The 17,172-nt window shown below is 42.7% G+C and overlaps 1 protein-coding gene across 7 annotated transcripts in view; it reads right to left on the bottom strand.

Annotated features, from left to right (window-relative positions):
• PPFIA1 (PTPRF interacting protein alpha 1) overlaps positions 1-17,172 on the bottom strand; it is a 99,413-nt gene that overhangs the window by 16,221 nt on the left and 66,020 nt on the right. For 3 of the 7 annotated variants that reach the window (XM_053562966.1, XM_053562970.1, XM_053562967.1), the window contains exons 16-22: positions 16,341-16,572; positions 14,237-14,266; positions 10,915-11,066; positions 9,819-9,991; positions 9,416-9,509; positions 5,073-5,154; positions 4,783-4,983 (exon numbers count right to left, since the gene is read on the bottom strand). In XM_053562966.1, the coding sequence (XP_053418941.1) occupies positions 4,783-4,983; positions 5,073-5,154; positions 9,416-9,509; positions 9,819-9,991; positions 10,915-11,066; positions 14,237-14,266; positions 16,341-16,572 (964 nt within the window). Of the gene's footprint in view, positions 1-1,492; positions 1,520-2,041; positions 2,105-4,782; positions 4,984-5,072; positions 5,155-9,415; positions 9,510-9,818; positions 9,992-10,914; positions 11,067-14,236; positions 14,267-16,340; positions 16,573-17,172 lie in introns of all 7 variants that reach the window. The other 4 variants (XM_053562969.1, XM_053562971.1, XM_053562968.1 and 1 more) reach the window with 2 other exon arrangements.

Here is a 17,172-nt window from a genome sequence, read left to right as displayed (position 1 = left end):
AGGCAGCAGTTTCCAAACAGCCAGCACTCTATTACTATTTGTTAAACGACGGTACATATTGCCATTGCAAAGTGCAAAGGTTAAATTTAATTTATACTTCATACCACTGATGCACAAAATTTCACACTCAAGTGCCAACAATGTTGTTTCTTAGTATAAAATATGCTGAAAGGTAAGTATTTAGGAAATGAACCCTATTTAATTCACTGATGGTCAGTCATTATTGCTCCTGTAAGGAGACACCTACGTTAAATAATTAATGAAGTTATTTATCTGGAGGAGAGGCAAAGAATGCCTAAGTTGAGGGAGAGAAAAACCTTCGGAGTCCCTCATATTATAGCTACTCTCTTTTTTTTGTTTTTTTTTTTTAAAAATACACCTGAGTATACTTCAGGAGTACAAATAGAAGGGAACAGTTATTTCAACCATCACCTTATAATCAGGAAAATTCGGATTTAAAATTATTTTGAATCTTTTCGGAAATATAATGATTCTTCCAAAGTCCCTGCACACCATGCCATTAGTGAGAGTCTCTAGAACAAGTGCAGACGAGCCGCTGAGATGTAACCCTGCACACAGCAAGGCGGGCACAAGGAGCCACTGTGACTCATGTTCAGTCAAGCTGTCGGAACACAAAGGTTGTGAAACAACTGAAACGGAGCTTTGGGCCAAAGAATCAAGGAGCTGAAATGCAAATGTACATTACTTGAGAAGAGGCTTAGTTTCTGAGAATTCCATTAATAAGAAAATGTTTGAGTGGACAAAGTAGTAGGATAATATTTAGTAAAATTTTGGGACAAAGACACAGAGGAAAAGTCACTGCACACTTTTTTAAGGCTGGAGTACAGTGACCTCATCATAGCCCAGTACAGCCTACATTTACCAGGCTCAAGCAATCCTCTTACCTCAGCATCCTGAGTAGCTGGGACTACAGGTACACACCAACCAAGCCTGGCTTATTTTTTTTTTTTTTTTTTGTAGAGATGAGGTCTCCCTATATTGGCCAGGCTTGTCTCAATCCTTTCCCTGTGGCCTCCCAAAGTGCTTACAGGTGTGAGGTCCTGTGCCCAGCCCCCTGCCTGTGCCAGTGACACTAGAGATTCATTAGCATGTAACTCTCCCATCAGAAGATCTCGCAACTGAAGTTACTCCAACAGGGAGTTATATATATAATTTCAGAAGCTGCCTGAGCCACAGGATTTTGTATAACAAATTATATGTTGAATGAAGCAATCTATGTTGATTAAAAGTAACTATCATGGCTCCATATGAGACATGTTCAAAATTGTCCATGAGACGTATCCTTTAAATACTATGCTTTGCCTCACTAATGCTTTCACCTCATTTTTACATCATTAAATCATTTATTACTATGAATAAATTAAGATGCAAAAAAAAAATCAAGAAAAGTAAACTACACAAGTTTTCATATTCCCAATTGCTTTTTGTTGCTGCACATGTAGTGAAGAATGTATTATAGAAAAACTCCAACCTGCGCCCAGCTTCCCTCCTCATCTTCCTGATGTTACGTGGTTAGGAATGCAAAAGAACATAACTATTAGTATCGGTGAGCTTAGTAACACAAGCACATTCACTTTGTCAGGGAAGTGCAGCTTAAGAGAGTAAGAAAGTTCAAAATACCAAAGCATCGTGCAAAACTCATGCAAAATGAACAATTCCAATTTCTCATGCAAGGAGAAGACTTTTCTCATGCCAAATACATCCATAAAAAGATCAAGTTAGGGTGAGACAGTCACAACAGGGGGATAAACTGAGGTCTCCTCCAAAAGAAGAGATGAATTAAATCTATTCTATATAGAGCAAGTCTACCAACTTTAAACCCCTAAAAAAATAAAATCAAATAAAATAAAATACAAATTCTATTTACGTATTCAACCAATAATACTGGCACAGAGAAGGAAATACTTATCTGGAGCAACTGTATAGAATATGACATTTTTGTTTTCAACAAAAAGGCAAAGAACCCAGCTGGTCTTAAGTGGGAAATGCAGCAGGGGCCCAGCCGTGGCGTGTGACTAACCGTCTGCGGCGTGGCTGCCAGCGTTTCCATCTCTTCGTGTGTTAACCAGACATTTCCTGTGGTCTAGGGTGACCCCAGTGTACCAACCACATCCAGGTCAAGGGAAGCATTGACAGAGAGGAGAGGGCACAGGCATGAGCCACAGGCAGAGAAGGGGCCACACGACTAAAGTCGCTCTGACTTTGTCACTTCAGATGCCCATTCAGAAAATGACAAACTTGAACACAAGCTCATTCCTTTTTAATGAATAAAATACACCCGGTTATTACTGCATTATCAGTAACCAAGGGGAAGAGCACCAGATTTCCAGAGATTCAGAGACCACGCTTATTCCCAGGGGTACATGAAATGTAAGAAGAAAACATACTTCATTCTTCTGGAAATTTTCAGTACTTCTCAAGTAACTACCAAGTCAATATATTTAAAACAGCCTTACCCAGTAAAAGATTAACAACGAAGAACACAGCGTCGAACTATTGCTTTGGTTCTTGTAAGGCTACCTGCAGCAGGCACTCTGCAGTGACGGACCTCTGCCTGGACGGCTAGAGCCAGGGAAACTGAGGCGCAGGGCAGGGCAGGGCAGGGCGAGCCACTAGAGCACCACAGGCCTAACACAAGGGCCCTGTGGAACCACTGAACCAGACACGGGACACCGGTCCCGTCTGCGGTAAACTCCTGGAGGGAGCAGATTTGATCCTTGCACTCGATACAGCGCGGAGTCTACCTTTGTGAGGGCCCTTCTTCATCACTATTGAAGAAGATGGTTCTTAAAAACTTTGGAAAAAATCACACAGCCAGGCATCTCTAGAAAGGCCACTCTAACATGATACAAGGGGTGAAGAGATCAGATACTATTTACAAAGCAGTCCTGGGGGAAAAAAGCTCTCTGAGCAATAGGTAAGAACAAAGGCTTATTGTTCACTACTATAATTTTTTCACTAAGAAAAAATAAAACAAATGAACAAACTTCAAAGATTTTTCTGTATAGTAACTATGAACCTTGAATCCAGCCTCAACCTGCTCCTTGGAACTGCATGTCTCCCAGGTTCTAAGTCTAACAAGGGCTGGTTTTCCCTCCAGAGTAGACTAAAAGCAGGGAGTGGGAATCCACCCAGCATAAAAAGTCTGAATTTCATAACTAAGGAGTTGGCCTGCCCTCATCTCCCATTAACTACAGTTTTATTAGAATAGTTTTGAACTTTTTCAACCAGAGAAATCCTTTTTAAGGACTTCCCACATGGAGAAAGTTGTAGAGTACAGAATGATGCTTGATGAACATCTGCAGATTTGTGAACTGCCTAAAATCCCGAGCTCCCAGGGTCTACCGCATCCAGAATGAACAACCAAACAAGTCAAGTACAGCAAAACACTGGTTATCCTGGCTAATTATATTCCCTAGCTTTTGGAAAAAAAAAAAAAACAATACTGTACACAAACCGGAATTAAGGGAGACTTCTTTAGGGACCACTCTTGATGGCTGAGTAACAACCATCTCTTACTAGTCTGTCAGCTGTGTTTAAATGGATGCTATGGAGGTGCTGAAGAACCAGAACTCCGCAATAGACAGAGACATGCCATTCCTCAAGATCCTGCTTCTCACAAAATGGTATTCATAAATATAGTGAAATAAGCCAGACACAAAAGAGTAAATACCTCATGACCCCATTCACAAAAAGTATAAAACGGACGGGCCCACAGGTCGGGGTCAGGCTCACCCAGGGAAGCAGCAGGGACTCAGAAGGGGCGGGAGGGGCCTCGAGGGCCCTGGGAAAATCCCATTTCTCGGTGTGAGTGCTGACTGCACGGGGGTGGGGGGTGGGGGGTGGGGGGCACAGATTTTACAAATTCAATGAAGTGTTACTTTATATGTATATATATATTTCCATAAATGTTAAAAATATTTACACTATTGGGCAGCCTGTGGCTCAAGGAATAGGGTGATAGCCCCATATACCAGAGGTGGTGGGTTCACACCCAGCCCCGGCCAAAAACTGAAAAAGAAAAAAAAAATATATATATATATATATATATATATTTACACTATCACTTGCTTAGCAAGTATCTTCATGTAAAATGGAAATGCTAGTCACTCATTTAGTTTGAATCATGGAACAGGAAATGATATTCAGAGTTTAAGTTACAGTTATGTAGTTAAAATATTATTTCCTTTCTCTAGATACCCTAAGACTAATTCAATTTTGAGAAATTCTTATCTAAATCTGTGATAATTAGTTTTTTACCTTTAAAAAAGCCTCATCTTTTTATCTTATAATGCTATCCTCATCAATCTTTTACAAATGTATTTAATGAAGTTTCTTTTGACTATCCAATTCTCACAGATTAAAAGTTCTCATTTGAATAGTAAACCTTTTTTTTTTGGACAGAGTCTCATTATGTCACCCTCAGTAGAGTGCCGTGGCGTCACAGCTCACAGCAACCTCAAACTCTTAGGCTCAAACGATTCTCTTGCCTCAGCCTCCCGAGTAGCTGAAACTACAGGTGCCCGCCACAATGCTCAGCTAGTTTTAGATGGGGTCTCTCTCTTGTTCAAGTTGGTCTCGAACTCCTGAGCTTGGGTGATCTGCCTGCCTCGGCCTCCCAGAATGCTGACTGGTAAACCTCTGAATAAGAACTATACTACAAGTGCTCATAAAGAACTAGGAGAAGCAACATAACAGGGGAATGCCACCTTCGAAGAGGTGTTTCCTCTTCCCAAAAGAATGGCCTGTCCTTGACCATACCGTTCTGGACGTGGGTGGGGCAGACGGGCTGGTGAGCGACATGATCTCCTGGATGGCCAGCCGCAGCTTCAGCCTGTGCAGGGGGTTGCTGATGCCGATCTCCCGCTGAATCTCTGTGTCCGACAGGGCCGACATGATGGCTCCGCTCTTCACATTGGCTCGGCAGGCAGCCACATACCAGGCTGGCATCCCCACCCAGAGCTAGAGACATGAAATGGCAAGGCCAGATGTTAAGTCAATAAATCCACGTAAAGTACCACATTCGACTGAGTATTAAGAGAAGGTTGTACCTCCAGCCAAACGACGACAGTTGGTCCATCCCACTGGGCAAACGGTAATCCTTGTCTACGGGCTTCCTCAAGCAACTCATGCCTACAAGTAACAGAGGACTCAGATTAAAGAATTATTACGACATGCCTATGAAAAAAACATTAGCAGACGTATTCTCTTTGAGCATTTCTGAAAGTCTAACAGTAGGAGTCCACCCTCCCTATCCACAGGTTCTGCAACCACACATTCAACCGAGAATCAAAACTATGGTGGTTGTGGGGGAAAAAACAATTAAAACCAATATAACATAATAACTATTTACATAGCCCAGCATTTACATTGTATTAGGTATTATAAGTCATTTAGAGATGATTCCAAGTGCACACACAGATGTGCACAGGTTCCATGCAAACGTATGCCAGGTTACACACGGCACATAAACAGCCTCAGATTTTGGTATCCTTGATAGGTCCTGGGATCAATCCCCCAGATACTGAGGAACACATCTCAGCTATGACATTATTCACATCACCTACTTAATACTAGCTTTGTGCATACTACAAAGCACCCCTGAGTGAGCAAATGCTGATTCTCTGCATGAGCGCCATCTCCTGGCAGAATCAAAGAATTATTACCAACTTAAAAAACACTAGCAGAGTCAGCAAAGCCTTCATTTTCATATACAAGGTAACAGACCATTCAAAGGAAAACATTATCACTATTCCCTTTTTAAACAATGAAGAAAAATATCTAGGAAGAGGAAACCACACCTAGGTCTGAACAAAGGCACTCTCCATGGGACTTTAAAAACATTAACATTTAACAACAGAAAGAACAGTGCTCAGTGCAGACATTTTCCTTTATTTAAAAAAAAAAAAATGGGGTCTTGCTACATTGCCCAGGCTGACCTTGAACTCCTGATCTCAAGCAGTCCTCCCACCTTGGGCTCCATGCAGCTGGGAAGACTTTTTTTTTTTTTGTAGAGACAGAGTCTCACTTTACTACCCTCAGTAGAGTGCCGTGATGTCACAGGACTCACAGCAACCTCCAGCTCTTGGGCTTCCCCGATTCTCCTGCCTCAGCCTCCCAAGCAGCTGGGAAGACTTTTAACACTGAAGTGGTACAATCTAATATAGCAAGTAATGGATGCATGTTTCTTTCTCTATATTGCTACTTAGCTAATAGGTATTTGCTAAATTAAGTCACTGGGCCATCCTGTGGCTTAACCCAGAGGCTTCCTACCCAGAACATCTGAAATCCCAACAGCTCTATTCCCCAAAGCAGATCCCCAGCACAAGAACTGACCCACTGCCAGCATCCACAGCAAAGCAGCCAAGTGGGTGAGTCCTGGCCACACAGTTCTTCATGTGATCAGAAATATTCTGAATGCCATATTTTTAAATACCCCAGCCACAATTTCACCATATTAACACCTTTAAAAACGATTTTGTCTACTATAGCAATTTGAGAGATAACACTATAAGCTTTGGTGAATCTCATCTTATTTCTCAAGTGTTTACCCATAAGGCTTTTAAAAAGAGATATTTTAAAAAATGAAAAACCTAGGAGAGAAGATGACATTAGAGCAGAGAGGACAAGTACTTTTAGTGTGTATGTATGGGTGTTCTCAAGTCATTTCTGAATTCCCAGGTTGCTGTTAGACATGTTTCTATAACTTCCATAGGCCAAACATAGAAGCTTTTATTTCTAAAGATTAAATATTGGTATTTCAATAAATTTTACTGATAACAGACTTTTCTTAGGACTGCAAATCTGTACATAATGACAGCCTATCTTTCTAAGCAAAATATTTTCCATAAAATTTCAAATAAGTGTTCCTATTTCTGGGAATAATAAATATAATTATGTAGGAGTAATTATACCAGAGAATCCAACAAAAGTTTTAATATCACAACTAGGACAGGTGCAGTGGCTCATATCTATAGTCTCAGCACTACGGGAGGCCAAGGCAAGAGGATTGTTTGAGGTCAGGAGTTAAGAGACCAGCCTCAGCAAGCTAGTGGGAGCTACTCGAGAGGCTGACGCCTCAGGATTGGCTGGGCCCCAGAGTCTGAGGCCATCCTGGGCAATATGAGGAGACCCCATTTTAAATTTTAAAAAAAGACCACCACCACAAATAACAAAATAAATAATTCTGAATCCAAATAAATGCATTTGGGTTCTTAAATTAATAATGTCATGTATCGAACTGTATTCACACAATACTTTTTCCAGATAACTCATACTTTTCTTTTTTCCAAGAGACAGGGTCTAACTCTGTTGCCCATAGCTCACTGTAACCTTGAACTCCCAGGCTCAAGCGATCCTCCCACCTCAGCCTCCCAGGTAGCTAGCACTAGAGGTACATGGCACTATGACCTAGTTAAATTTTTTAAATTCTTTTTGTAGAGATGGGGGTCTTATTATATCACCCAGGCTAGTCATGAACTCCTGGCCTCAAGCAATCCTCCCACCTTGACCTCCCAAAGTGCTGTAGGACAGGCGTGAGCCACCTAAGACTTTTCTTAGGACTGCAAATTTTTCCATTTATAAATACGGCATTTTTTCTAAAATCAATTTTATCTCAGGTTAACTGTTACAAATGAAATTGAACACTACAGGCAAATAAGCTTTGCACTTTGAAATTTTCTCTAGTAACTTGCTAGTATATTTCAGAATTTACACACACATCCTATGCATAAACACAGGGTACTGAGAAAGACCCACCCTTGGACGCTTAAGTTACAGGTACACAGGTAGATTTTCAAAGCCAATGCCATAAATTTGAACATCACAGCTCCACAGAAACCTACCTACCACTGACACACGCATACATGCATACAAAGCTGCCACGAAATTTAATCACACAGTCAGGCAAATAATTCAAAGGCTGTCCCCTTCTATCAAAGTATGCAAACATAGCTCCTGGGAATCACAAAATAAATTTTAAAACAGAGTGAAAAACTTTAGGCAATTCATACTATTTTTTCTCTTACTTAACTTCCGGGGCTGAAGGTAGTAGAACCAAGAGATACTGCCAAAAACCTTCCTGTTTTCATTCTGTTCAGTAGGAGGATGTGAAATAAGACACAGCAGGAAAATCTAAGGGACAAAATTTTCCTAGCATGGTTCCAGGAGGCAAAAGGCCTAGTTGTAATATTAAACTTCACATACCAAGACCAGGCATGGTGGCTCACACCTGTAATCCTAGCACTTTGGGAGGCTGAGGGGTGGATTGCTGGAGCTCTGGAGTTCAAGAACAGTCTAAGCAAGAGCGAGACCCTGTCTCCAAAAATAAATGGCCGGGCGTGGTGGTAGGCACCTGTAGTCCCAGCTACTTAGGAGGCTGAGTCAAGAGAATAACTTGAGCCCAAGAGCTGGAGGTTGCTGTGAACTATGACACCACAGCACTCTAGCCTAAGTGACAAAGTGAGACTTTTGTTTAACCAAAGAAAAAAAGATTATTTATTATGATTCCTGAGAAGAGAACAAAAACGAGGCAGATTTCACAACCGAAAATCAACTGACAACTCTAGGGGCTAAAGGCAAACTGTCCTTTTGGGGACAGAGTCTCCTAGGCTCTGGGCCTTGAGTTCTAGAACAGTGTGGATTTTTCAGGGCACGTGAGTGGCAGAAAAAACATTTCCTATAGTCAGATTTCTCGTGGAACCTGCCGAGTATCACGCTGTGTCAAGGTTCTGGGCTCCCACCTCATCACCGGCTTCCCATCTCCCCCAGTCTCAAGTTCGCCTCTCAGTTCCTTGCACTCTGCACATGAGCCATTTTGTTACAGAAGTAAGTTTATCAGTTCACTGGAATATTATCTCAGCCTCCCTAGTGTGTACAGCTCACTCGTATGCACCAGAGAAGACACCCAGAGATACGTGTGCCGCGAGTCCTTTGTGCCCTCACCCCGGTGCCACAGTGGCTGTGTTCCTTTGCTGAGCCGCCTAGATATTCTTACTTATATTCAGATTCGAGACTTCATTTAGGAATTAACTGCAGCCACACATGATATGCGCTACTATCACACTCTTACAGGTGAGGAAACTGAAGCACGGGGATGCTGAGTCACTTTCCCAAAGTCACAGACACAACCTGAGTAGGCACCAGGGTTCAGACTACAATGCTCCCCAGCCCCCTCCACCTTTTGCTTCCCAACGTGGACTGAGTATCCACGCAGGATTTCTTTCAGAAGGTCACAAATGCTCTGTCTTTCGGGACATATGGCTTAATAAGGGCTGTATGTTAATCTTTCGGGAGGTAATTTATACAGCTAGACATAACATTTCACAGCTATTAGTTAAAAATTAGGCACAACTGAAAATGGTTCAGGTGAGATGAAGAAATAGACAAAACTTACTTTTTCTGAAGTTTACGGTTTTTTTCAGCCTGTCCTCCCAATTTGCTAAGTCCCAAGGCATCTGGAGATGAATTATCTGTCTCTGGAACACCAGCTACAAGGAAGCAGAACAGCCCCAGAATAAAATCAACATGGCAAAGCTGTGTGTTTTCATAAGCAGGTGGCTGTACATTTACAGGGATGGTGATAATTTCCTGGGCTAAGTTTCTGACTAGAGGACCAAAGACAAGAGAACTCGCTGTGCCTCTGAGTGGCCAGTAAATTGACTGTTGCTCCCCGGCTCACACCTGCACAGCTTTTGCTCTGTGAGGAACACACAGCCCCTGCAGGGAGCTGCTTGTCGGGCACAGTTCCTTCCTCTCCCGAACCCTGACCCTGAAGATGTCTCCTGGAAACAGCCAACCTTGCCCTAATGCTTCTCTGCCAGTCGGTCCAGGCCGGCCCTTTTCTTTCTTGCCAAACAAGCGGCCAATGGAGGACTTGATGCCCTTCTTCTTGGGGGCTTTGTGCAACGAGTCCTGGCTGCTGTTGCTACTGCTGGGGTTGCTCACGGGACCGTCCTGGGAGCCTGCGGAGCTTGGAGGAGAGAGAGGCATTCTTACCACGCGCCCTGATCACGACAGAACATTTCACTTGCATGCGCTGCAGTTCTTCACCTTTGTAACACTCGCTGTTCACAACCAAGTGTTCCTAACCAAAACTTCAGTCTCTTCTACACACATCCCAGGGTGGTAACATAAACACTAGCTTCTGGGATGCCGAGATTCCCTCTGACATGACTCCCCCTCAGAGGAGGCTGGACTGCAAGCCATGAGAACGGGAAGCCGATGACCTAAGTCAGGGCCACCTCCTAGCTCCTGAGAGGTATGCTCAGGCCGGCGGCTTGGAGCAGCAGCAGCAAGAACAGAGTCCTGGGAATCAAAACCTGCCCTGAGCTTTACTCCTCAGCAGTGAACCGTGGTGTCAGCTGCAGGGAACATGCATGCCCTCCCTCGAGTAATCCCTGGTACAGAACAGAAATCTGATCACTGGTGATCTGAAAAAGAATAGTACATTAGTGACAAAACGGTTTGTTGGTTTCCTAAGAGGAAGCACTTAGTAAACGGGGAAGGAGGATGTGGAACTCTCAATAGCTACAAAAGGCACAGAAGGCACCTGAGAGGCATGGACTGTCCTACAGGGCAATGGTAATCAGAAACCTGTCATCTGCTCGGCAAGGTCTCCATAAAGAACAGAAAGATTTCTCAAAAGAGATAATTTGTACAATGTGAAGAAATGAAGTTTTTCTAAATGTTGTTGATATTTAACTCCTTTCTTTCCAAACTGATTTTGCCAAAACAGATTTCACTATAGACCCCAGAGCAGTGGTAGGCATTCAAGATTTAACATTTAAATAAACTCAACTGAATTTCCCCCACAAAAAAAAATATCGACAAGTTTCTTAACCCCGAAGACAGATAAGCACACGTCACGGGCTGCGGGTAGCGCCTGCTCCTTACTTTCTCAGGTCCCTGATGTCTTCGTGGCTGACTGTGTGCAGCGCTCCTTTCTGTGGCCTGTCTAACCGGAGGGACCCCGGGGAGGCAGGGGGGGAAGTTTCACATTTTATCGTGGTCTTATCATCTCGTACCTCTTCTCTGGAATATGGCAACTGAGGGGCGAGAGAAGCACAAGTTTAGTTAACAGGGGACTGTGAAAAAAAAAGTCACACAGGCCTTCCATTACAACTACAAACTTGGTACTGTGCTTTCTGTCAGCACACAGAGTCTCCCTTTAGTCTTGTGCCACTGTGAAGCCGCAGGCCGTGCAGCACCAGAGCAGCCCAGCTTCCCCTGCTTCCCAGGGCCTGGGCGGGACACAGGGGCATCTCCAGCCTCCTTCACACCACAGGTTCCACCCCCTTGCAGTCCTAAGTACATCTTGAGGACAATTACGGGCGGGGGTGGGGGGTGGGGGGTGGTGCAAAGATCTGAACAATGGCCACAAACTTCATCGTTATAAAGTTTTGATAGTGTGAATTCACACCAACACAGATCCTACAACAAGTATGTTTAGCTCCTGGTGCCTTCAAAAGAAACACTAGAGCGGGCAGAACCCTTTTGGGCACAACTGGGCAACTGCCTTTCTTTCTGGGAGAGAGGAATAAACGTGGAACAGCCCGCAGCACACACACGTGTGTACAGCCTGCGTTTACTTCTCACTGAAGCGTGGACCAAACGCTATCAGCAGAAACATGTGCAGTCCACAAACCTTCTGTTCAATATGATTTAGATAAAATAACCCTAGGCTTATCATTAAAAGATGGCCTCTTTTGGACTCTTTCAGAAAAGTCTTCTGGCTATGTGCTGAAGGACACGGGAGCCTGCTCAGGGTCTAGGCAGGTCTTGCTTATACCTTACGTTTTCTGGTGTTGAGTGAGAGTAGCTTTCACAAAACACGCAGATCAAGCATCTATATAAACAATAAGACATGAACAGCAAACTTATGCTTTTTAAGTTTATTTCTTTTTAAATTATTTTTTAGAGATGAGGTCTCACCATGTTGCCCAGGCTGAAGTGCAGACTATTCCCAGGTGCAATCATAGCTCCCTACAGCCTCAAACTCCTGGTATCAAGTGACCCTCCTGCTTCAGCCTCCTGAGTAGCTGGGACTGTGGGTGACCGCCATCGTACCTGGCTTGAACTTCTGCCTTTGCAACAGGATAGTGTGAAGTGTATCAATCCAACTGTAGCCCAACAGTGGCTCCACAAGAACCAAGCAGACTAGTGAAAAGGAGTTGAGGTCACTGAGGACATAATTTTAACTAGCAGTTCAGATGCAGTTAGATCCTCCATCATTTCTCAACTTCTGATTATAATCATGAGACAACGCAAGGCTAGAATGGCTAGATATTGTCAATATGAAAGTTAACAGTTTTAAAATTCAGATTAAAACAAAAACCAAGAAGAGCACAGGTAGCCGTACATGTGTGGAGATGACCACACACTCACCCCAAACTACCAGCGGTCAAGGAATACAGCTGGGCCAGCCTCCAGGCATACCCAGCCCCCCACCACCACCACCATTGCTCCACTCTCTGCGCTGGACAGCCCTGGGCCCCACCAGATTCTTGCCTCTGTTGCACCTCTGATGCTCCTAGGAAGCAGGGAAGTCTCGGAGTCTACACCAGGAGTGCTGAAGCTGAAGAGGGGGCGACAGTCAAACACGGGCTGCGCCTGGCTCTGCCCCTGGTCCTCTGCACATACGGCTGGCCGAACCCTCACAACGACCCGAGAACAAGGCCCTGCAAAGCCACCAGGCGGCACACAGAGACTTCCCCTGAACAAGGCTGGGCTACGAGGCCTGAGTGTGCATCAGTACACACTTTCTCACTGAGAAAATCCTGCTACCAAACGAACCAACCCAAGACAAGCCAGCTGAATAAAGGATGTGCCTTGCCGTGGCTGGGGTAAGCTGCCCATCTCACTGCGGCAGGCCCGAGGCTGGTGGCCACCTGAAATGGCACCATTCTGTACTTACCTTCATTTGTCAGGAACACAGACAAAGGCACAAACTAACCAGTAACTAACAAGCAGTTTCAATAAGCACCACACTGCTCAGCCCAACAGAGCAGCTCTCATGCAGTGATAAGTCACATGCTTTGTCGGAGAACAACTGACTTTATGTCTCTGAAGGGCTGTCCAGTCACTGACCCATCAGGCAGGTTTTCAAAGAGGCCACAGAATATACACTAGAGCAAGAAAGTTATGAGAAGAGGCTCTGGGTCCACATAAAGCACAGCCGCCATGCACAACTGCTCTTGGCACACTACATGTCCTCTGAGAACGGGAAGGCCCCATCTACAGTCACTCCCAGGAGAAGTGGCCCAAGCTTCCCTCTGTAGGGACGCTGCCAGGGAGATCTGACTATCTGGAGAAAAGGTCAGACACGTGGTGATGCAGTCAACAGTCCAGGTTTTGAAATCAGATAAATCTGAACTCAAATCTGCACCACACATGCTGTGAACTCTACGATTCCATTTCCACAACTGCAAACTGGGGTTATAATAGCATCCTGTATCTCACAGGGATATGTGTGAGGATTACGTAACATACAGGCTGAGGATCTCAAGTCCAAAAATCCAAAACTTGAAATGCTCCAAAATCTGAATTTTTTTGAGTAGAGACAGGATGCACAAAGGAAATGCTCACAGGAGGATTGAAGATTCAGGTTTCGGATGCTTGGTCAATAAGCACAACGCGAATCGCAAACTCCAAAACTATTTCAGGCCCCAGTGTTTCTGATGTGGGATGCTCAGCCTGTAATATCCTGGTAAGGTACAGAGCCTGGCACAGTTCAAGAGCTTACTAAATGCTAGCTATTATCATTATTAAAGCTGATTTCTCCCAAATCTAAAATCTATGGCTTTCCTTCAGTAATTTCTTGTGTTTAAAAATACTTTAGTCCAAGAGTTTGAGGTTGCTATGAGCTAGGGCACCATGGCACTGTAGCCAGGATACAGAGTAAGACTGTGTCTCTAAAAATAAAAATTAAAAAATACCATATCTATGGTAAATAAGCACGAAATGACTAAAAGGCAAAAAAAAAAATTGGGAGCATGCCAAACTCTTACATTTGTCCCAGTGTTCTGTGAAAACCACTAATGAATAATTTCCAGCAACACAATCACATGTAAAGTGCTGGGTAAGTGTAAACACTCCCTTTAAAATTCCAAGTATTTGTTCTTATATAAATACATAACATTATATTTATGTACAATGATAGGTACCCTTCATTGTGGTATGGAGATGCAAAGATATTTTAAATTACTAAATAATTTACCTTTCTACGATGTTTCCTTAAATCACTAGGCTGACAGATGCATGCAAAGAAATGAAGAGAAATCAGATTCACTGCAAGATCAGGTCAGGCCAATATGTTAAAGTGGGAATGACGGGACAGATATAGCACAACAGCATTGAGAGAACACATAACTGTAGACAGAACATTTTTTTACCACAAAATTTAAATATAAGTTACTTGGGATTTACGAAAGAAATACTATAAATTTACCAGAGAAATACTATATTATTACTCAGAGAGAGAAAATTCTATTTCAATACATGCAATTTATTGTGGCATTCTGTGTAACAAAGGTCCTAATAATTGTCTATTCTAAGTCAAAAACCTCTCTATACTCAGTTTTCCTGAATAAAAAAGCACATTATAATTTAAAATATTCTAATTGATGATGAATTTTTTACAATACAACTATTATAAAACTGAACATACCTACTTTTAATCACCTATTTGACATTAATGCAAAATCCTTACCTAGAATTTGATTTACAACTTCTCAATAATAAATTTATTGCTTAAAGCAAGGTACCCTGTGAAAATACACAAGAACAAAAGCTAGCACAGTATCAGGCAGAAGCTTTACATCCTATAATATACGTAAGATATTTTAACACAAAAAACAGAGACAGTAGCACATTTTCAATATGTTGATGAGATTTATAGACTGGAATACATCAAAACTAAATCATCAAACTAAAAGTATATTGTTTGCGTAAAACCTTCCATTAATTCTACACTTAGATTATTTCTTTATGTAGGAAATATTTCATTTACAAATTACATAAATCCTACACAATTTGAGTAAAAACACAACCACCTATATCATGCCTCTAACCACATTTATTATACAGTGATTACATTTTGTCACTATTGAGAAAAAGTATACTTTTTAATGATAAAAGCCCCAAGAACCCACTATAAAGTCACAAGCCAGCACTGACTCATATAATCGCCCAGGGAGCTGCTGCCTGGTGACCTCCGCATGCTGTGAAGAACAGTTACAGCATAGGGTGGCACAGGGGGCAGGGAGCTGAACAAACTATAGACTCATGGGGAACCTGAGCTATGGATCAAAAATGAATCTGGAGATGGCTAAAATAATAAAACAAACCACAGGATGATACAGGAAACCAAAACCAATGATGGAAGCACAGACCATCAGCCAGCATACAGAATCATAAAACCAGGAAAAAGATTCACCTGACTGGCTTTACAAATGCTCTGGAAGGAAACAAGCGTGAAAACACAAATGAAACAGTCAAAGAGTTTAAATATTAGCTAATTACTCGATGATGTAAGTTATGAAAAAAGTATGTCAAAATACTGCAAAGCAGGTGGGCTGCCATTCCACACATCACAACAATGACAACATGGCTGAGTCAGTCACGTGCCGCCAACAACACAACTCAAAATGAAAATGGGAGGGGGCAGAAAGGAATAACACAAGTACAGTTAGAAAGCAGGATGCTGTAAATATTACACGTGAAATACGATTTCCTAGGCAATGTGCTCACAAAACCTAGACTAATTACATGAGAAAGTTTTAAACATCCTTTAGATCTGCACACTTTGCCACAAAACACCACAAGGCCATCACATTTCCTGGGAAAGTGACCCTAGGCTGAGGAGTGAACAGGCCGGAAAGCAGCTTGGCTGTGAGTAGGCTTGAGTGTGGAACCTGATTACTAATTTTCTTTCCCCTGAACTGCACAGCCTGGAACCCTGTTCACGTCTCTGAAGGAAAGAGATGGTGCTGACTCCTCCTGCTCATTTTTCTACAAGCTGTGGTGTTTGCCTATATTTACTCTATTAACTGTCCACTCCTAAACAACAGAAACTCCCTTCTGGCTGCTGCCCAGACCAACTGTCACACAAACAATGGTGGCACACCAGCCTGGTCATCCAAATATTAGAATCAACTTGGTATAGTTGAATGATTAAACACTAGCTAGGTTGAACATCTTCAGCGTCGTAGAATGACAAATGTACTTGATTTTCTTCTGGGTAAAAAGAAGCAAGTCCACATTGTCCAAAACTTCAAACAGGTACGTGGGGTGGGGATGCTACACAGAAAGGTGACACTTACTAGGGTCATGATGCCCAGTCTGTCCACTTCCCTGGCTGGGCTGTGGGGGATCCTCCTTGGGGTGGAGCGACCACTGCCTGGGGGGGAGGAGCCGGCAAGTGAGGAGCCAGGATAGGGGGGGATGGAACTCATTGATCTAAAACGACCAAGACTGTCTAAACTCCCACTGCCGACTCTGCTTTCAATCTCCTCTGCTCGCTGCTCGGTATTTTCCTTTTCTTCTTGTATCAACCTACAATAAAAACAGAAGCAGTCATCCTTTATTAGCAAATAGATTCACATATCTGGATAAAAGACATCTGCTTATACTCTATATGAGTAAACTCCAATAATAAGTTGCTCAAACATTTAATGCTTCAGATAAAACCTTTGGCTTTTAATCTTCTAAAATACACTATAACAAAAAGTGAATGTTCCACTGACTATGGTTAAGCTGGTACTCATGTCGTTCATGTTTGATTTTACTTATTTATACTACAATTTTGAAAGGGGCTGGCTGGCAACCTGTGGTTGCAACTAATAATTTCCTTACTAAGCAATGGGATAATTAAATTTGACATCTCTTATCTTCTCCCTATTCTTAGAGCAAAGCTGTACCTCTATCTACAGATTTCTTCAACTGGAAATCAGAAACTCTAATACAAATAATTGATCCACAAGCAATTTAAGATTTTCCAAACACTGAACTTTTTTTTTTTTAGAGGTAGGATCTGACTCTGTCACCCAGGCTGGAGTACAGTGGCATCATCATAGCTCATTGTAATCTCAAACTTCTGGACTCAAGTGATCCTCTCACCTCAGCTTCCTAAAAAGGTAGAACTGTGGGAGCCCA

This window comes from Nycticebus coucang, chromosome 14, assembly GCF_027406575.1.
Source record: "Nycticebus coucang isolate mNycCou1 chromosome 14, mNycCou1.pri, whole genome shotgun sequence".
Taxonomy (NCBI): Eukaryota; Metazoa; Chordata; class Mammalia; order Primates; family Lorisidae; genus Nycticebus; species Nycticebus coucang.
Note: the sequence above shows the minus strand (reverse complement) of the source record. Positions and strands in the feature narration are given on the sequence as shown.